At 34.8% G+C, this 22,493-nt stretch overlaps 1 protein-coding gene across 4 annotated transcripts in view; it reads left to right on the forward strand.

Annotated features, from left to right (window-relative positions):
* The window catches only part of SDCCAG8 (SHH signaling and ciliogenesis regulator SDCCAG8), a 116,388-nt gene that overhangs the window by 12,232 nt on the left and 81,663 nt on the right, over window positions 1–22,493 (forward strand). For all 4 annotated transcript variants that reach the window (XM_056344198.1, XM_056344199.1, XM_056344201.1 and 1 more), the window contains exons 2-12: window positions 281–463; window positions 574–656; window positions 4,038–4,151; window positions 4,556–4,681; window positions 4,977–5,117; window positions 6,494–6,558; window positions 8,742–8,930; window positions 11,114–11,252; window positions 14,423–14,575; window positions 17,111–17,245; window positions 20,556–20,672. In XM_056344198.1, the coding sequence (XP_056200173.1) occupies window positions 281–463; window positions 574–656; window positions 4,038–4,151; window positions 4,556–4,681; window positions 4,977–5,117; window positions 6,494–6,558; window positions 8,742–8,930; window positions 11,114–11,252; window positions 14,423–14,575; window positions 17,111–17,245; window positions 20,556–20,672 (1,445 nt within the window). The remainder of the gene's footprint in view (window positions 1–280; window positions 464–573; window positions 657–4,037; window positions 4,152–4,555; window positions 4,682–4,976; window positions 5,118–6,493; window positions 6,559–8,741; window positions 8,931–11,113; window positions 11,253–14,422; window positions 14,576–17,110; window positions 17,246–20,555; window positions 20,673–22,493) is intronic.

Here is a 22,493-nt window from a genome sequence, read left to right on the forward strand (position 1 = left end):
ACTCGTCCTGATGTATTGATAGGCAAAGATACTACTTACAGCTGCTTCTTTGAAAATGTAGTAAATAGTTCTGCAAATTGTGACATAAAGTAGTTGTTTTGGCTGTTTGCATTAGGTAATTCCTTCCAGTGGCTGAGTTTAGATAAAGTAGTCAAGCTAGACAGATGCTGAATGCTTTTAGTTCTCTCACTTTTTTTTTTTTTTTTCAAATTTAAAATATCAGTCAGTAAATGTTTTCTTGTATGGTGTTTATTGTGGCTAATGATGTGATCTTTTTCAGAGCGTGCTAGTGATAGCATTCATCAACTGAAATATACCTTGGAGGAAAGACAGTTTGCAAAGGGTGAGGGTGAAGTTGGATTTGACGTGTCCTCGGTGGACGACGAGGGCAGTGATGATGAAGACAGGGGCGATGATAACAGTGGGAATACAGCCTGGCAGGAACGGCAGCACCATCACGCAGGTAAGATTACTTGAAAGCAAACAGCTTAAAAATTGTTTAAAATTATTTCAATGCAATATTTCAATGAAAAAAATAAATATTTTTGTTATTTTTTTTTGATCTCTTCATAGTTAATCAACTTAAAACTTTGTTGCAACATCAAGAAAGAGTGGAAAGTGAAGGCTCTCCATCAGGGAGGAAGATGTCCTTCTCTGTATGTTGCTTCTTGTTTCTTTTGTGTTTGAATGAATGGCATGCATGATGAGATCAATTTTCTCTTATCCAGGAAGAAAAAGAAATATCAAATCATTTTTGTGTTCTGAAATATAGGAAACTCCTGAGGCTATGGCCAGAATTTGGTATGCTTATGACCACAGCAGAAGTAAAAGAAATCTATAATACGGGATTTAGACTTTTGTCCTGTTTTGTTGACTATGCAGTATGGTTAACAACCTGTATTGCTTTCAGGTTTCTCTTTTTTTTCTTTACACCAAAAGTTCATCCTTTTTGTTTTGGAAACAGTCGGGGTCAAGTACGTGGACAAAATTCTGTAAAAGCAGCCTCTGCTTCCCTTTGACTGTACTTTAGGGATTCTCAAAGGCCTTCTCATGCTGTAACTATGTTTTTTCTTTAGAGGATTAGAGATGTTCATGGAACAGCAGATTTTTGTTGCTCTCTGCCAAAATACAGTGCTGCCTGTCAGAGTTAGTTTACACCCTTACACAGGCTTCTCAGATTTAGCCTTCTGGCAGAAGAAGTGCACCAAAGTACGTCCAATGGACAGTTCAGTTACAGAGCAACTGCTGGATACTAGTGTCACTATAGGAAAATAATTCAAAGGCGTTTTCTAGTTTTATCTTTTGATGGCCTGCACTGACTACTTTTGGTTTACACTAAGCAAGACAAGCAGCATTTTGCTGTTAGGGTTGAGGTAGCAGCAGAATAATCTAAAGCCCATATTCCTGCTGTGTTGCTTTGAAGTGTGTAATGAACCTAGCTCTACTGTTCTGACATTGAGAAATTTCACTTAAAGTTAACTTTCCCAAGTGTTCTAAAATCCATGAGTTCAGTCTGATTGTTCTGCTGGGTACTTTTGCCTCATAATGGTGCAGGATACACTTTTGTATACATTACACCAGTGTTTCTCAAGTTTCTCAGGTTAAACATTAAACACTGTTTTTCAGTGAAAAATAATTTGAATAGAAAGGGAGTTTTTCGTGTTTTCAAATACTGCTGTGGTGTAATTTTTTCAGGGATGCAGCTGGAGGTCTCAGCTGCAAGGTGTTTATTAAACTTTCAGAAAAGAGGGAGGGATTAACAGGAGCCAGAGGAACAGAATGATGAGTTACAAATATTATTGGTGCTATATTATATATATTTAAACAAGTGCGATTAATTTTTTTAAACTTTATGAAGTAGTTGAGTTTAACAGACCTTAAGCAAGGTGAATTCTGAGTCAATGGAACACGGAACTTAGGTGCACTGAGCCAGGTGGAATACATTGCAAATTTGGAGTCCTTTCTCTAAATGTTTTTCTAGATCATTCTGGAAAACCCTCCCTTTGTCTCTGCAATTGTAGTTCCGTTCCAGATTTATCAAGAGTGCCACCTTTAATATGGCCAATACTTATATCGGGTATAATTTAACAGGAAGGCATTCGTTGCTATAAATCTACCCTTCATCCTGGTTAGTGGATTTCATCTTTGCCTTTAAAGGTTGGACAGTGAACCTTAATACTTCATTGGCAGAAAGTGTACATAAAATTAACTAGTCGATGTAATAGCTAGCTATTAGTAGCTTGGTTTGGGTTTTTAGGTTTTTTTTTTGAATGGTGAATGTTTCAAATAATATTTTAAAAGAAAGATTACGTTTCTGAATCTTTTAGGAGATTTAGGAGTCAAACTGTTCAGTTCCTGAAAATGAGTTCTATAATCTTTAAGACTTTATGTATATTTGAGAAGCATATCACAAAATATTTTTGCTTTTTGACGCAAAAGTGTGTTTCTGACCTGAGATCACAAATGTCTGAATTGTATCAGTTTCAAAACTAGCTAGGGATCAGTAAAGATGCTTTTTTTTCATCCAGAATAGTGAACTAATGCTAGAAATGCACCTGTTCCTTTGAGAGGACCCCGTTAACAACTCTGTGTGTATTTTGTATCAGAAAAGAATAAAAACAAGGGAGATTTAATGTTTTACAAATGTAAAACTGTTCAGAAAATTGGTGAAAAACACAGACATCTTTTTTATAAGATGATATATGCTCTACTCCAAGACCTGTCCCAGCTTGATTGTCTTAATTTGAATTATTTAAAAAAAAAACCTAACAAACAAAATCCCATACCAAAACATTGTAGCTTGCTTTGATACACTTTCTTTTAGGTTCAGGAATTCAGATAGCTCATATATGTCAACTCGTGTTCTTTCAATATACTTTCAACAATACTTAGTTCTTTCAGAGAATGCAATTTGCAATAGTGGAGTATCAAACTAAGGGAGGAAACCAATATTCAAATACATAAAGATGACGACTGAGGATCTGATAGTGGCTTATTTCAATTTGAAAGTAGAGACGATTAAATTTTTTTGTGAATATTCAAAGGCAGTTTCATTGCAGACTAACATATTTATGCTTAATACTGTTACTCCATTAAAATTACTTCAAAGTATATTATACTTCATTAGAACTAAGTAAATTATTATACTATAAGAAAATGTTTCTTACATCCACTCTAAATAAGTCCTTTTTATTAGACTGATGAGGACTGTTGCTAGTAGGATCAAAGAGAGGCTGTAGTTTTCAGGAAGCTAATTAATTCATGTTTTTAAGAGCATTTTAGTAATTTTTACTTACATTCTTTATCTGTACTGCATTCTTAGAGTAAATGCTGTAAAGTTATAGTGATTGCATTTTTCACATTTTACAAAAGTTTAATCCCTGTTTAAATCTTGCTGAGCAAGGCAGAGATAGAATTGCTTCTGTTGAATTGGCAAGGATTCCTTTCATTACCTTTTTCAACTAGCTATTTGTGAAGCTATCAAAAATATTACCTACTTATAGGTCTTCAGAATTTTTGTTTAGAATTTTATTTTAAAATATTGATAACCAAGTTCTTTGATAAATGTAATATCTATTACACATTTTCCTGTGTTTCTGTGGAGGTACTGACATTGCAGACATAGTTGTGTTTCTGTAGTAGTTGTTAATGAACATTTAGAAGAGTTGCTTTTGCACATCCACAACTCATTAACGTTCAAGGTATTTTTATATTCATTTCACAGAAGAAAATACCTCCTTACATTTGTCTAAAGTGGATGATACACCTAAATAGCAGCATGAATTTCATTTACAGATTGGTTTGTGGTTATGATTTAATCCTGCTTTATAGATGTGCTTAATCAAGTAACTGAACATTTTGGCAGAAATGTTATATTTACTTTTTGTATTGAAGAATTTAAGTTCTTACTGATTCTTCCTTCCTCATGATGTAGTACTTGGTGACTTTTTATTATATGTATTCTGTGTGCAAACAACATCTTATTGCAATAGCTGGAAAACTGGAAAATAACGCCTGCTATTCTTTACTTCCTTCAGAAACCCCCAGAAGCTGCAACCGGAGACTTACCAGCCCTTTCTGATCTCGTTCCTATAATTAATGATCAGTCACAGTACATTAATCATTTAGAAGCAGAAGTGAAGTTTTGCAAGGTATTAGACAACATATTTCACCTACTAAAACCCTGGTCCCCTAAATATGAAGAATTGCTTTAAAAACAGCTTATTCTTAGTCTTGAGATTGATTGTTGCCATAAACAAACGGAGCCAAACGCACTTCAGTAGATACTGAGCCTTACCATGCATCTTGGGCTGTGTTTAAGGATCTTCAAAGACGTTTTTATGTCCTATCACAAATATAAGTAAGCAATTTTTTTAAGAAGTTATATGGAAATTCAAGCTAGAAAAATACAAAATCTGTCTTTTGAGTATTCTTATTCTCTGTAAAAGATTTAAAATAGTTGAGAATGTTAATCTAGACTTTTGGTCTCAAAATGTATTTCGATGTTGGTGGCTGTCTTAAGGAACCTTTTACATGCAGTTCCTGTATCCTGTAGGAGGAATTGTCTGGGATGAAAGATCGAGTACAAGTAGTTGTACTTGAAAATGAGGAGCTCCATCAGAAACTGAAATTCTTAACTGCAGAACATATGTGGAGAGAACAAACTCTTCTAGACGCCTCGGTGAGTTTTTACTTTTCTGTTGTTTTAATGTGTTCAGGGACCCGATTCTCTTTCAGGTAGGCTATATAAATGGTTATTCGCAAGCTGAATTTTAGTCAAAATATAATGAGAGTTTGTAAACATGGATTTTGGTGGATAACATCATTATCGTAGCTTGCCAACCTAATTGACTTGTTTATTGGTCCTTGTAGTCTGCTGTAATGAAAATTGTAAGGTTCAATACTTGTATAATTAACATTTCTTAAAAAAAAAAGCCTACATAATTACAACTGAAACATGACTATTTTTATTTTAGGCAAATACTCAGAACTCCTGGCTTGCAGGTGGTAATGACTTTAGCATGTTTCAGCCTGTCACCTCATCACCAGCACGTAACAAAGATCAGGCTTTTGTTACAGCAGCTTCTGGAGACGTCGAAAAATGGCCAGTAGAACTGGTTGGTATTCACTTTCTTTGCAGTCATACCTTCACAAAACCTTTCGGTGCTTTGTTGTTGCTGTACTTCTGATGCTTAATTTTGTTACAGACATATAGGAGGAGTTTTAGTTGACTGAACCTTAATCTGAGGTCCAATTTTATTCTCTTAAACCTCATCTTCTTGTTATACCCTAATTAATATTATTATCCAGTTAGACACAGATGGCAGGTTGTATCTGCAGATGTTGAATTCCCAGAGACAAGTCTTGTTTTAAGAATGTCCTTTCAGTGATGGCTCCACTGTACTTTGGAGATTCTTAGCTTTAACACAACACACAAGCAGGTGGGAACTAGCGGGTGTGATTCAGATAGCTCTCCAGGCAAGCTCTTTTGCCATGAGCCTTTCTGCTCCTAGAGCAGCGCAGGACTTAAGGTACAACAGTAGCTTTGTGCAGTCTGTTTTCCCTAAGCTGAATTACACATTTTGTGCTTTTAGAGATACAGAGCAGCCCTAGTGATTCAGAGATGATGTTGCCTCTGTCCCGTATTTTTTAGTTTGGGAAGATATTCTTATTTTTTTTTTCTCTAAATTAAATGGGGGTAGCATTGCTGTCTTTTGAGAAAAGCAAGGTTAACTGAAAGTTTTGATGTTTTTAATCCATGTGCATATGTGTAATGTGGAATTTAAAGGTTACTTTGATTCTTAAAGATAATTATATGTATTCATTGTTTCACACTAAAGTATTTTTGTTGATTTTGTTCATCATCTAGAGCTGAAACCCTCTTCATTGATCCCTAACACCTGCAGTTGTTTGAAAGCTAGTTTTTACAGTAATTGCACTTTAACTTCATCTGCCATATTTAAAGAATCCTACTGATTGTGATTTATTTCTAAAGCATCATAGTGAGCTAAATTTCTGGTGCTTTATCTGGTTTGTTACCACCGTTAGTTTGTTACACCATAGTGGTGTGGTTGATTTATGTACCTAGTTCTTCACCACCTAATGAGAATAACTCACTGTATTATAAATAAATAGCCTGTCTACTTGAAGTTCTTCAGAATTCCTCTTTTGTTTCTGCTAACTTGTGGGAGAGTAAGATCAAATTTGAGACAAGATCATCAACTTGTGTAAATCGTTGTAGAGGGCTGCAGTTGGAGCTGAAGCCATTTACCATGTGAGGATCTGGCAAGATGTATAGAAATGAGAAAATGGGAGGGTTGTTCATTTTGTGGACTTTCCCAAGGGCGAAATATTTAGGTTTTTCTGACACTAGTGTTTCAACAAGTTTATATCTTCAGGGGAAAAGAATGAGTGTGGCTAATGTCTAGGTGTATTTGTGAAGATGATTATGAAGAAAACAAATGACACTACTTTTCTCCCATCTGTTCTAAAGGAGAAACTAAAACTTCTTTATCAAGAAAAAGTCAATATCCTTGAAGCTCAAATACAGTCTCTAAGGTAAAGTTAAATGTTTTTTTTTCTCAAAATTATTGTTAATAAATTATCACTTCATAACAACACAAAACATTCTTAATTTGAATTTAAGTAAGAGAATGCCTGAGTGTCTAAATGTTGTGTTTTCTGATAGTGTCCCTGAATGCTGGTTCTACATGAATTTTTTGCAAATATAAATGTAGTAAAATTGAATGTACTGCTACTATATAGCAACATCAGCAATATATACATTTTATAAATTCAATTGAATTGTGTTTATAGAAATTACAACTTGATATAAAATGTCTTTATCCTTTTTATCCTTTCTTCTTATAGAAGCACCATGTCAATTAAAGAAAAAAAGAGAAGTTAAATTTTTAACTTATGTGAGCCCATCCATATCTAGCTTTCTTGTACTAATATTTTATGTTGCAAATTTTAGAAATCTTAAGCATTGAACTAGTTTAGGCCACATAATGACTTTGAAGCAGGAAAACCTAGTTTTGAAGCATTCAGGCAGTGTTTCCAGTCATGTAACCTGCATATCTTTTAAGCACAAAAATATTTGAAAATAAGTCCTCATATAATCCTTCAAAATATTGAAGTTTTGAATAGGTAGCAAACTATGGAAAAACAGAGGTAGAGGCAACCACTTTAGGATTTGTTTTTCAGGACTGAACTTGCCCCTGTATGCCTGCATTTGTGATACTGCTGCTGAACCTATTTAATTATGGTTTTCCCTAAATGAATTGCGGTTTCATATATCTGAAAATTCTAGACTCTTGTGTGTGTGTTAAAAGAGTTACTGTTAGGTAGACAAATTTAAATATGCCCTCTGCAGTGGTGAAATCTTAAATGTGCAAAACCAGTTGTGCTAATGAAAGTAAAGGAGGATCTTACATTTCAGCTATGTAATCTCAATTGATTATTTTTTCCCCCCACTTGGCTTGAAGTGTTAGATATACTCAGAAACAAATACTGAAGGCTAAAATAGCCTGAAAATTTCCACAAGTACATTATTCACCCTCTTGATTTCTCCTAAGGGGCATGATCTTTCAAGCTGTAAGTTCTGCAAAGCACTTGAGCATTTACTAAATTTTAATTAAAGTGAGAAATTATATCCCTTTCAGTGGGACTATCCTTATTTCTAACTTTAAGCAGGAATTTTCTTAGGACTCACTGATTTCTGTCCAAGTTTTCCCAACAATAGGTCTGTTGTACCACGACTGTGTAAGGGTATATGCAGACCAAATTCTGTTCAGTTTATGGTGGATTATATTTAATAGACCAACTACTAAAATTGGAAAAAGTGCACAGAAGATTTCCCAGATGGAAAAAAGCATGCATGCAGTGTATATATTATGTGCACAGTAAATCCAATGCAACCAGAATGTGTCAGACTTACTATGTGTGTGCTGCCCAGATGGCCTGCATAACAAACCAAAAGCTTTGGATTCATTGCGCAATTTGTCAAATTGATCTATATGTGCATAGTGTGCATTTGTCTGGAACTTCCTGATGTCAGCATTCCTACTGCTTGCACTCTCCCTGGCCTGACAGATGCTTGGAAATTCTGGAGAAAATTCTTCAGAGCACCTGGTAAAAATTTCAGAGACGAGTATAAAAACTTACCCTGTTTTTCTGGAGATGTAGTTGACCTGGAGTCTGTGTGTATCGCTGGATCGGAGGGAATGTGCTGAATACATCTGGATTTTTGTCAGGGAGCATGGGAAACTTTTACTTTATATTGCAACTTTACAGTTAATTTAAGAGCAGAGGAGAAATGTGAAGTTAGTGATATTAAGAAAACTAGAAAACATGTTAGACTGGGTATTGAAATATACAGCTGGTAGTGTTTCTTGTAAATGAATCTTTTACTCTGTTCAGAAAATATGTAAGCCTTTGTACCTAACAATATTTAAGTTTTGTATCCAATAATCTTCTGTGTAAGTTCACCATTTTCTGATACTACAGAGGGAAGGAACAAATTAATTTTATTTTGTCTATTGATAATTTTGATTGAGCAGTTCAACTATTATTTCTCTGTTAAAGTCTTCCTTAGCCTACTGAAATGTGTCAAATAATGTTCATTACAGGGATACACACAGTTCTTTTCAGGTTACATCTGTAATTATATATTGCCCATAAATATAACTGGTAGAAATGTTTGATTGCACAAGTAATATTTTTTTATTTCTTCTTTCTAGGAAAGACCTTTCAGAATCTCAGAAGACGTGCAAAGATTTGGAAGGAAGGCTAAAACACCAGAAGGCACTTGTTTCAGCTGCGAATTCTAGCCGGGTTGGTGGTCTGTGTCTGAAATGTGCACAATATGAGGCAGTTCTTGCACAGACTCATTCTAATGTTCACATGCAGACCATCGAGAGGGTAACAAAGTAGGTCTAAGGGGGATATTTACTTGCTCACTAAAAGCATGGTTAATTACATTAAACTGTGTAAGTCTCCATGTGCTGGGTTGCATAGAGAGATTGCTTGTGGGACAATGGACTCCCAGGTTGAAGTTATAATGCTAAAATCAATGGCAGAATATGAGTGTAGGTCCCAACCACCTTGAAATCCATGGTAGTTTTGCTACTGATTTCAACTGGGAAAGAATGTTAGTTGTTATCTTGTAATTATGATACCTTGGGCTGGCCAGATAATCAGACTGTTGATAGTCTGTTTCCCACACTTTTTGTTCAAAGAAACCCTTGACTCTGTCAGAACAAATATTGTGGAAGTCTGTGTGTTTTGATTGATTATTTCCTGCAAAAGTTTCTTATCTTTCTGTCGTTGGAAGTTTTAATGGCTTCACTTAATTCTCCTTACATTTGGATACTTCTAGGATACATGAGCAGTGTAATCCTTCTTTTGCCACTTGAATTTGCTTAGGAGGTCAGGTGTTTGGGACAGGATGCATTGTTCCTCCCTAACTACAGTAAGTCAGGGAAAAAAGTTTGTTTGGATAAAAATAAATGAAATTATTTGCTTCAGCCTTTTTTTAATTGTAGCTTTTATTTAAATGATTTTCAAAAAACAATTTTTTTTGTGAGTGTAATATATGTGATTCAGAAATCCCAATGGCATTAAAATGTGTTTTTCTTAAGAAATTCTGCTAGTCAACCATTTTCAAAAATTTCTCCCTTTCTACTTGCTAGTAATAATGACAGGGTACTGCAGCTTTCTCAAAGTTTGTTAAACAGGCATCTATTAATTGTCAGATATCGGAAGCTTCTTAGGACTTCTGAAGTTTTAGATTGAGCTAGCTGGAGATGAGGTAGTGGGTCAATTGGAAGCAAGAACACTAAAGGAACATAATATATATAGCCTATCAAATGGATATTATCTCTACACATTAGAGGACTGTTTTTGTATGAGTTTATTTTTCTATTGTGAAGTCCAAGAATTTGCTGGGAAAGCTCTCTGTTGCTGAAAACTCATGTTTCAAAATCTACTTTCATAAGAGAATTAATTATTTGTCACAGACACTGGAAAATATGAACAACCTAACTATAAATCAGTACATTCTTGTCATCTAGCATTACAGTGCAGTTTGAAATAAAAGATTTGAGCTGACCTATTTATCTTTCATAAACCATTATTTGAATTTGAGATTTAACGAAATCTGAAAGCTATATCTTCTTGTGATGCAACTTATTAAAACCAAAGCTATTTCAGTAAGGATTTTCAAAAGGACATAATCCAAATCTTGTTGAAATGAAATGTCAGAATATGACTGTTAGTTCTCTGGCAAATAAAACTGTGTTATTTTTCCACACAACACGAAAGAAAAAAACAAAAAAAAAATTTTAAAAAAATCAAAAAATTAAAAAAACAGTTTTCAGTCAGAATCTCTAGTTGCACTTAAAACATAAACAATTATACTCTTCATTTAAAAGCTTTCAACTTATCAAAGTAATGAAAAGGTTAAGTATTATAGTTTTACTGGCTGTGCATCACCATTTGGTATAGAGCTCAGTTTCTTAGTTAGCAGAAGTTCAGAGGGGATGTAGAATCCAGAAGTCATATTGCTTAGTTCCAGTTTGCAGCAAAGGGCTATTGATTATCATTTGATGTACTTAGTGATCGTGATCAGAATTACTTGTTGAATCTTATCCTTCCTTTTGGTTTTTTTCCTTCCTATTTTACATTTAATGGCAATGTAATTTCATATTGCTTTGATTTTATGGTTTTTTTTTTTTAAAGAAACATGCCTTTTTTGGGGTTGGTTTTGTTTGGTTTTGGTTTTTTAGCACAGTTCCCCATTTTGTAATGCCAACAGAATGTTGGTCATCTTCAGTATATTTCTGACTTGACCTCTGCTGTCATTACTGACAGTTTTGCTAGTGGTCCATCTTTCTGAAGTGAAGGACTGGTCATCAAGCAAATTATATTTTTAATATCTGCCAATCTAGCAGTGTGCTGTATTTCACTCTTAACCCATGCAAATTTTAATCTTGCTTCTCTTACAACCCTGATGTCTTTTATCTATTAACATTTTATATTTGATATACATGTTGTTGTTTTTTTCTCTTGGGAAAAGCTATAGAAGAAATACCTGTGTTTTCTTTATATGCAGAGAAAGAGATGACTTGATGGATGCACTTGTTTCACTGAGACGAAACATGAAAGAGATGCAACAAAGAGAATCTAATGCTTGTGAGCAAGTTAAACAAGCTGTGCAAATGGCAGAAGAGGCCAATTTAGAAAAAACAAAGGTAAATTAATCAAGAAATGAGAGCTTTCAGTATTCAGATTCACTGTAGATGTTAATTAGGTTTAATGCTAATGAGAGAATACCTGCATAAGACCTTTATTCCATGTTGATATGACGTAGTAGATTTATGACTGTTTTTGAGCAGTAATGTGAACTCTCTGAGTTCTTAAATTCTCATCAGGGCTGTAGGGTGTATTGCATTTGTTGGCCATCATTTAAATTCTGAGGTAGTTTCACAGCTGGGTGACAGAAGTTGAATGGTATTGAATGGTAGAATTTTCAAAAGCATTTGTGATGTAGGAAGATAATTCTCATATCACATTTCTGAGCTGTTCTTGAAAGAATACTTAAAGTGCTTACAAACAGCTTTTTTGCATCAGATGAACATGGTGCAAGAACTGGTTACCTAACAGAACTCTTTGAAGATGAAAGTCCTGTCTGATGCTACTTACAGGAAGCATTTGGTGCTATGTAAATAATAATGATAAAACCAGTTTTCATGTGATGTTTGTGTTAACCCTTGTTACTGTATAGAATCAACCAATATTGACCAAAATTATTTCCTTGATATTTAGTGACATCTACTGTATTAGTAGTGAATTACTATGGAATCGAGAGAGGGGGGTGGTGGTGGTGGTGGTCGTTGTTGTTTAACGAAATACTGTTGTTTTTAATAGTGAACAGGATTGATATAATTGTTCTATTGATCAAATCAGTATTATTCATCCAATGCTGTAAGAGTGTGTGTGTGTAGGGTCTTTAAATATAAACAGTGGGGAAAAAGATAATGAGAGTGGGATTCCTATGTACTTGTTAAATTTAACTTCGGAGTGGTACAGCTCCTTGTATTTTAATGAACAAAGAGAGAACGAATCCTTCTGAGCCCACTGTTTGCCTGTCGCATTCTGTCCCTGGGGGGTTAAATTTTTTAATTGCTTACTTGTTCACTGTTTTTGGGATGGGTTCTACAGTTGTCTCATAGAAATGTTACTCACTTCTACATAAAACTGCACAAAACACTTTTCCTTTTCCATGCAATAAAGTGAAACTATCTGATCTTCCTATTTTTTTCATTTGATGTTGGAAATGTTTATTTTAATATTTAAACAGAAAATCCCTATAAACTCTTACTCCGTTTAGCTCGTGTTAGAAATGTGGCCCGAGAATAAAACTAGTAAGACAAATTAGTAGAGCCTTTAATAAAATAGGTCTTTGTACATATACCATTTCTGCCACATGAAGAAGGGAGCTCTGTAGGGTCTCTGCTGGCCTCCCTCTTCACTGCAGCAAGGAAATGTGAAGTGCTATCTGCTCGTATGTAAGACTGAATAGTAGTCTTGTTTTTTGCATGCTCAAAACCTGTTCTAATAGGAAGGAATAAGAAGAAATCTTTTACTTATGCTGCATTAATTCAGCATTTTTACATGTACTGGTATTTCTCTTGGTAAGTACAAGCCATCCTTTATTTCCCTAGTCCAATTCTACTCTGGAGGTGAAGTGCTGTTTTTCTTTGTAATTATCATGGAATTCAATAGAACAGTCCACATAAGAAAAGTGAGGAATGAACACATTGGGCTTCCAAATGCTATAATTGCAGTTTCATCATCCTGTTGACAGAAAGTCTAACCCCAAGTGCTTATCATTTAAAACCACCATTTTTTTCTTGTCTTTTGCTTGTCTCTGTAGTTTGTGGCCTCTTGCCTATTACACAGAGCAAGGAGGAGATCTGGTAAGGTTAAACTTGCATAGTTGAAGCAAATCCAGGAATGTATTTTCCGCATAAATGTCACAGAAGAACAATTGTTTGAACCGCTCATTATGTAGTCAAAACAGTGGAGTTAACAAAATACACATTTCTTCTTGCAACTTATTTTTTCTGGAGTTGCATTTGTTTTACATGTGTACCAAACTACAGCAGCCTTACGCAGACAGTTTGCTGATGCTCCATTCCTACAGAAAAGGTTTCAAGGCAACAACAGAGGGATTCTCTCACCAGGGTAGACTTGTGATAGGAAAGAGGCCCTAAGGAGGGTCCCACAGAATCGACATAAACTTAATGGAGATTGTTAGAGTGTTCTCTAAAAATTACGGTGTAATTTGCTTCTTTCATGAACAGCTCAACACCAAGGAAATTGTATATACGGGATTGGCTTTGAGTAAAAGAAAAATGGGCAGTTTAAAAAACTGATTTAAAAATAAAGGGTAATAAGGTAAAATTCCTAAAAGGAGGTTTCTTTAGCTTCCTTGATGTAGGATATGCTGAATATCAATGATAGGATAAAATGAAACCTAGTTTACTCATGGGCTAGCAAGCTGCTTTTAGTGGGCTTTGAATACTTTGATCTACTTTTAATGGGGTAGTGTATTTCTGATTTAAACTGACATAACGTTCAACTTCTATCCCTTTAGCAGGGATACACCAGAATAAATTGATAATATTTTTTTTTCCTAGTTCTTTTAGAATGTAGTGTCTACTGTGCTTCTTGTAGATAAACTTATGTTTCTTCTATTTTGGTAGAAAACACATCTATAACTGGTGTTATAGCACTTCAAATTAAGCAGGACATTTATGAGTTTTCAGAAAAATGAATCTTACTTGACAAACATGAAACTAAAAAAACCCCAAACATTATTTCGTTGTATCTTTCCATACTTCTTCCAGGTTTCTCATTAGCCTGCACTCAGTAATTCACTTCAGGGGGAGAGCAAGTGGAAGTGCATACATTATTTGTTTATTTATTTTACCTTCAGCTATGCAGTTAGGCAGTAATCCCAGTGTTTGGAAGGAGTCAGATACTGGAGGCTGGTTCTGGTGATGTACATTCAGGAATTTTAAATGCAAGGCAAGTAATCATCTTGGTTTTAGAAGAGCAGCTACTTCTTTGGAAAATGTACTTGGAGAGACGCATCCATCTTTGCCATGACTCCTAAAAGCAATTGGATTTCTAAATTATAGTAGGGCATGTATATACTTACAAACATACGTATGTGTTCAATTTCTTAGTTCTGTTCCAGTTGTTAACACAGTAGGGTATGTATAAACATAACTATGTAAAAGAACAAAAGATACCGTTTCTAATAGCAATTCGGTTTCTCTGATGGCATTAGATAAATGGCATGTTTGTTTAGAATTTTAAGCTTCTTCCACTTAAAAAGCCATTTTTCCCCTAGGCTCTAGTTCAGTGTGAGCAGCTGAAAAGTGAGATAGAACGGCAGAAGAATCGTCTTGAAAGGGAGTTAGCTGCCCAGCTAAATAAGCGGACTGATGAAAAGGAAGCACTGCGTGAAGAAATGAAGAAGGAAAGGGAGGACTTGGCAGCAATGGTATGAGTTGTTGGGTATTTTTTTCTTCTATTTGTGTATTACAATGAGCATATTGTCCTCTTTAAACTTTCTGTTAGCTTGCCTTTCAGTTTGTTTCAGTTTCAGATTTGAGAACTCAGTACATCAGTTCACCATTGCTTTAAAGTGCTTCAAAGCAATGGTAGATAAGTGATCCTTTAGGTCTGAATAATTGGGGTTTCTCCTGTGTTATTAGATAAATACTAAGTTGTTGATGTTATACATTTTATTTTAGTTTGTATATTTTCTAATGCACTTTGTCAAAGTACGAAAGAGTTAATACAATGCAAGGTTTGTACCTAGCTTCTTATAAAGATTATTATTTAGGTTGCCAACTCAAGCATTCAGAAGTTGGCACATGTGGAATTTTGGATGCTTTGCTACTTCGAGCTGGGATATACAAATATATTAATGTTACAATATTGTGAATGCATTCTAATATGCATTTTCAGGGTGATCTTATCATATACTTAATTTGCCCACCTGCAGAAATGTGTTGGAATCTCTTTTCCCAGTTTTACTGATGTTTGTAAACTGTCGCAGAAAGAATCTGTCTCATCGTTTATACTGTGATCATTGCAACAGAGCCTTGATAACCTTGTTTCAGACTTCTAGATGCTAGTGTAATTTAAGCGTAAAACGTAAGAGGTTTCTGCCCAATAGAATATGCAGAGGAAACCTCGGCCTAGCAGCAGTAAGTCTGTGACACATGACAGAGGTGGCACTTCTGAGGCGACTGGAGAAAGAAATGGGAAGAAGAGTAGAGAGAAATGCTTCATAAATTAGTGGTTTTCATGCTTTTTTGATGTGCACCCCCTTCAACCATTTTTTGGTGGAGGTTTGGAAACAATATAGTGAATTTCTCTTCTGATTGTAGGTTTTTTCCATATTTTTGATCTCTTTTTACAAATAAGCCATTCAGTTTATAGAACCTGGAGAGCAAAAACTGAACCATTTAAGTGTTTAAAAAAGAAGAGGTTCTTTTAGTAGTGTTGTTGCTTATGAAATGTCTGGAAAGCTACTAATATGAACAGGCAACCAAGGTGATATGGTTGTATTTCTGGTATTATGATATGGTGGGATAGTGTTCTGAAGCTGCTACAAGAAGGCAAAGCCTTTGACTCCAGTTCCAGATGTTAAAACAGGAATTAAGTGCAGTGATAAGGGCTAAGTGATATTTAAGAAAGTGAACTGTTGTAAGTGATCATAAGAAGTCTATTGCCAGGGAAACTGAAATAAAAAAACCACACCTTACACTGGAGGCAGCGAGACATTATTAAACAATTCCTTATTTGAGTCCCTGCTATCTACTGGAAGTTATCCCTCACGCATTTAGTTGTTTGTTACAGATTTGCTTTAAAGCAGAGTATGCACTCTGAAATACAGCCTATTAGATGAGCATTTCATACTTTTTTTTTTCATAGAATAATTCACTCCTTCATGTCATCACATTACTTGATATTTCATCACCCACTGGGATGTGTTTTACTGGAACCTATTCTGACTTCAAGTAGTTGTACTGTTTGTAAATCCTACATACATGCTGAACATAGTACAGTGACACCATAACAATTTCACACTTGGTAATTAAAGATATGGGTTGACTTTGTAGAAAACTGATCTTATATGCATGATTTATGCCTACCTGTGATTAACTGCTTCTATGTTTCAGGATTATGAGATGGTAGAAATGGTATACTGTGCATCAAGTCAACCTCCATATGAATATTTTATGGCTTACTTTATGAACTGATTTGTTTGAAGGCGAGAATTGGCATGATACATAAATCAGGTGGATGTGTAATGAGTGAAAAATAGTTATGAATATATAATCCTCTAGGTTTGGAGTTAAATTCCTGCAAGTTAACCTAGAACTGTCAGACACCATTATTTCCACTTATATTAGTAAGCTTCAGGGCTAAATAGCTGAAGGGTCACTGTCTCTGTTTTATTGTTACATTTTTAACCATTCAGCAAAAATTTATCTGAATTACATTAGAATTTTAACGTACTATTTCTATATGATTTTTGTACAACATCATGCTTTGATCTCTAGTGCTGAAATGTTTTCTGAACTTGAAAGTTAATTTAAGATCTGTGGTTACAATGACATTTTTCTTTAGCTGGAGGAATGTGATTTAGTTTAAATCAATCTACATAATGATGGATAAGCTGGTGATAAATAGAACTCTTACAGCTGCAAGACTGATGCAACCAGCTTCTTCTGACACTGTCCATACTTAGAAGTCCTGGAGACTACTCCCGTTGATGAAAAGTTTCAAAAAAACTGCTGTATGATAAATTAATTTAAAATAATGAACTTATTGTTAAAATAATTTAGACATGTTATATTGTAATTCATATTTTCATTATATATTTCATCATATATATTTATTATTATCTTTTTAATGCAATGTATTTTTGCTACATACAGTTGTTTCAAGGAGGAAGTCTCACAAGATTTAGATCTGTAGTTGGACAAATCACGTCATTACAGTGCTCTTGGGCTTTTTGCAGGTGATGGCCATGTCTGAGAAAGTGGCCGTGTTGGAGGCTCAGGTAGAGAGAATTACAAGGGAAAAAAACTCCCTAGTTAACCAGTTAGAAGAATCACAGCATCAGCTTTCATCTCAGGAAATGGAGATGAATAAGGTAGGCACATTTGTAAATGAGTATCTTTATAACTGTGACCTGAAAGATGAGATTTTTTTTTTCTTTCTGTTTCCCTCTGTATTCGCAGAGAATGTGTGATAAATGCAAACTTCGTCTCGATATCCCAGAGGCACAGTTTTATGAGTTAGAAAGATAACTTTTTAAGACTGCCAAGTCACCTTGTGATGCAAAAGCTAACCTTTCTACCTTGCAGACTGTGCAGATCACTATTTAAAACTGCAATCTAGTGTTTCATTAAAAATTGCATTTTATCTGAATGAGAGAACGTAGTATTCAACCCTGTCCTATAATTGCTACCTCTGGGAGATGCAGTGCTGAAATAAAGGCAGCTGTATCAAATCACTGTTTTTCAAGTACTTGCCTGTGGAATTTTTATATGGTGTACTGCTTTATTTGTTAATATTGATGGTATGCCTTTTACAAAGAGATCTTTCTTCCGGTTAAGAATTATAGCTTAACATCTATCTGTGTATCACTTCTGAGTGCTTTATTTTGCATGTTTCTCGATCTGTTAGATCCTTAGTGTGAGTCATAACATGAGAAAAAAACCAACCAATTGTAATCCAAAATTTATGCTGGGAGATTTCACATTGTTAAAATTATTTGGTTTATTACCTTAGTTTCATCATTCACTTGTTACAGAACATGAAGATAAGGGGGTGCGAAATTTCTGTAGAATAGAAAATCTGAGAATTCAATTTTATTCAATTTACAGTATTTCAAAACACAAAGTTACAGCCTCTTGAAATGTCTGTATACCTTACCAATAATCCTAAGGCAAATTCTACCTCCTCAGTTGTTAATTGCAAGGGTTTTTTGGGAGCAATTAATTCCTTAGGCCTCTAGAGACTCCTGGCGAGGTTTTCAACAGTTCCTGTCTTCCTCTGCTGCCCCTGCTGGTAGAAATAAGTGAAAGTATTGCAGAAAATTTACACCAAAAAAGTCATCCAAACTTATTAGAAAATGTATTTCAATTTCAGCTGAAAGACAAATGAAAGAGCATTTTAAGAATGTCATGAGGGTTTGGTTTACCCTTTCTGAGACACCCTTTTGGTTTTTCAGACTGGGTTCACAGATGACTAGCACCACTTATGGGGCGGGGGTGGGGGGAAGGAGGTAGCAGGTATAAATATCCATTGGTCCGGAAAGAACGATTTTATAGCCTACCGGTCTGAAGCGCTCTCTCCGAAGAGCGACACTGTGGATCCAGTCCCTGCTTTGGTTCATGTTAATCAATACAAAGTTGAATAGGTAACCACCTTACCGTAGTTTGTGCCGTGGTTTTATTGCACTGTCTTGAGAGACTGGAGAACTGCATTTGTGTCCCTGTACTGAACTGAGAAGTCTCAAATACCTGGAGGAATGTCCTGACCATTGAGCGTTCGGGATCATGTGCAGGATCCTGACCTTTTTTGTTGGCTATGAAGTGACGTCTATGTCTACTCGTGAGTCTGACTACTTGTTTCCCAGTTTGTCACTATTAAAAATGGAAAACAGCAATATTTTTCCTTCTGAGTTTTATCTGAAATTTTTTTTTCTGCATGCACCAGAAGTCAGGGAAAAAAGTTTGGAATGAGAATCTCCTGCCTTCATTCTGAACTGAAAAATCCATTATTAGGACAGCACCATCTGCTGATTCTTCTGTGTTATTCACTTTGTAGATGTATGGGGGAGCTGAAGGCGAGGATGGCTGGATTTTTTTTTTTATTTTGCTTGGAGGAAGTGACATATTGGACTTTGTTACATCCTTCGTATAGGGGAAGGAGGAGAGAGAAAGAATAGGCAATCTATGCAGTTTCATCATAGGTTTTTTTAGTTGCATATGATATTTCATTAATTTTTCATTTCATTAATTTCATTAATTCATAAAATTTCATTAATATTTCATATTAAAAGAAAAAAATGCTTCAGAACTTTGCCATTCTTCAGAGTATTGTTACCGTGCATTATTTGCAGTAGGGCTCAATTCACAAGCTGTCCTTTTAATTTATAAGTGACACTGTTTTTTAAAGTTTTGCAGTTGGTTTGGTTTTTTTTTTTTTTCCAAAGGAGGTTTGATTTACTTTTACCCTACCTTCTTTTAAGAAGAAGGGGGAAAAAAAAAAGCCGTGAAAATGAGAAGAGGTATGAAGCTGAAAAATAGAATTCATTTGACATGTAGAATGTATGTGAGGAGATCATTGAGAGGCATAGAGGGCTGTAGCAGCAAATTAAAAGTTTGCACATTTAGGAAGCAAGTCGTGAAAATGTAAGTGGGGCAGGGAAGCAGCGTGAGTGAGTTGGAAAGAAAGTTCTCTAAGATTAGCTGCGAGTAAACACATTTATGTTCTCATTAGGGAATGTGCATATAATTAAGGTGAAATGAACAGTCACAAATTGGAGGTGATTGCACAGGATAAGGACAAAAAGGGGGCAGCTTGTCCACCATCCTTCTCCGTTCCCAACAGATAAGTTCAGATAGAATCATTTTGAAGTCTTAGATTGGGAATTGGGAGAAAAACATCCCTGCACAGCAGTATGAAAGTTATCTGAGAGGGATTGGTTTGGTTTTGGTGGGTTTTTTTCTTTTTCTTCATTTCTTCTAACCCCTCCACAGACCCTCAGAAGTTGAGCTGCCTTCAGGTGGAAAGGAATGAGGAGGTAACATAACAAACATCCCAACAGCAGAGAATAATCGTTCCCTTTGTGGAAGTGATACTAGATTTCTTTAAATGTTGCTTTGATCCCTTTCTTCTGGGCCATGCATATATCTGAATTAGGCATTGTTTTTAAAGAATTTATCTTCGGTTTATAGTAAGTCTATAATGCTAAAAATCACCGTATTAATATCTAAATGTTTTCTTTCTTAACAGTGTGAAATTGGCAAGATAAGAAACTACGCCCTTATGCAGGAGTGTGATAGATCATTTACTTCTAGGTTTTGGAATTGTTGACATAGACTTTCTTGGGAATTTAGAGAGAATGGGAGAAGAATATAAAACCAGCAACTGTAGTTTAACTGTATTTAGTAGCACATGTATTTACAACATAAATATTTATAATTAGCAAAATCTTGATCCAGATAGGATTGAATCTAGAAAGCACTGCATATTTCAAAGTTAATGACTATATAGAGAATTCAGATCCACCTTTTTATATAAAAACATTTACCATATGTAGTCTTAAAATATCTGTAAATTAAAATATGTTGCATTTAAATGTCCTGTAGAGGGCACCAAAAGATCTAATTGCAAACCCTGGGCTATGGATTCTTCAAGCTGCAGATCATGTTGTCTGTATAATCTAACAGGTGTGTGAAGAAATGCGCTATCAGTTGAATCAAACCAAAATGAAGAAGGATGAGGCAGAAAAGGAGCTCAGAGAGTACAGAACAAAAACTATAAGGGAGCTTGAAGTTAAGGACCAGGTAAGAGATAATACTGCTATAACTTTGCAGTTATTAGAAGCCTAAGTAGGGTTATTTCAGAAGCTGGAATGACTCATTTTTCTAATAGTGGTCATTTATTACTGTTAAATGGTTTCTAAATTAATGGCAACAAGCCAGCTATTACTGTTAAATAAATACCTCTTGATTATCTTATTCTTGTTTTCAGCCCTAGTATGTTCAGTTTTACATAACAGTCATCCCATGCTTTCATATCGAATTACTCTATCGTATGTATTCATACAATGTACTTAAATTGTATGTAATGTATACGTATGTTTATACACTTTTTCTCACAAATCCACACAAAATTACTTATACATGCAGCCTGACAAAACATTAAAGACTATAAGTGTAACCTAATGATATCAAAAATTAAAGTAATTTATCTTCCAGTTTCTTTAAAGATTCAAGGTTAATGAATGCTCAGATTCATAGAAAAGTTTTTTTTAAAAAAACCCAAACCAAACCAAAAATAACCTTCTAGAAAAAAAAAAAAAATTCCACTAGGCATGAATTGCTGATTATCTAAAACTGTGTTTTGGAATAATACAAAAAACAGTATATAGGTAGTCTGTGAGAAAACAACCCATGCAGTAGGAAAGATTATTAGAGTAACCTGCGACATACTTGGCAAACAGTTTGAACAGGTGTAGTCTGCGTCTTTGGAAGTGCCCTTTTTGTTGAGGTTCTATCTGTTTTTCTCTAGGTATTCAAACTTCCAGCTATTCCTTCCTAAGTTGTGATCTATACATGAGAGTGAATGTTTTCTGAGTACACAGATGTATAAGATGCACATGAGGATATTTTTTTTATTATGCATTTTTTTATTAGCGCAGTGTATCCGATACGTTTTAAATCATTCTTTTCCTTGTAAATAAGTGAACAAATTGGGCCCTGTGTTAAGAGTATTTGTAGGCAAAAATGCAGTATTTCTAAACTTGTATTTTTATTTACCAGTTCCCCAAAATTTTCATGTAGGACAGTAAGTTTATTAAATGACATGAGCTTAGGCTGGAAGCAATATTAATTCAAATTATAATCAACATATGTAAAATCCAAGAGAGAACTTGCTAGATAAAATAACTATTCAATACGTATAAAAAAAAAATCACACAGAGAAGGAAAACAGGGGCCTTTAAAGCATTTTGGTTTTGGGGTTGGCTTTTTTTTTTTTTTAACTCCTGCATCCTTTAGGCCTAAGGACACTTAGAAAAACAAAAAACAGGCTTGTCGTCTGTGTCTTGACAGATATCACAGATAAGAGAGTTGGCATAATCTTGGCATACAAATAAAACAGGATGTGTTTAATAAGATATTTGAAGAAGTATCTTGGATTTTAAATCCTGTTCTTCAACTTGCTTCAGGATTGCCTTTTGAACAAATTGCAAAATTTAACAAAATACTTTAACCTCATGTATCGACATACTGGTATTTTATTCAGTGTGGGAATGAATACTCCAAAATGTGATGATTTATAATTTGATATAATTAAAGTGAAGTGATGGGAGGGGGAGTTCCTATCAGCAAAGGTTATTAGAGCAATTCGGTAATTATGTAAAGTAATTATATTGTTCAAATATGATTGTAGGTTCCTCAAAAAAAAAAAAAAAAGGAAAACAAACCATTTTGAAATTCTAACACTCAGCATCTAGCAGCTGTTTTATAGCTGTGGCTTTGGTAACTTAGAAAGTTCCATGTAGGTCCCAATATTATTTAACATGCTAAAAGGCAACCAAAAAGAGTGTGTGTATGTTTTGGGGTTTTGTTTTTTGGTGCAATTTTTTGTTGGTTTTAAATCAA

Source organism: Falco biarmicus, chromosome 6 (genome assembly GCF_023638135.1).
Source record: "Falco biarmicus isolate bFalBia1 chromosome 6, bFalBia1.pri, whole genome shotgun sequence".
Taxonomy (NCBI): Eukaryota; Metazoa; Chordata; class Aves; order Falconiformes; family Falconidae; genus Falco; species Falco biarmicus.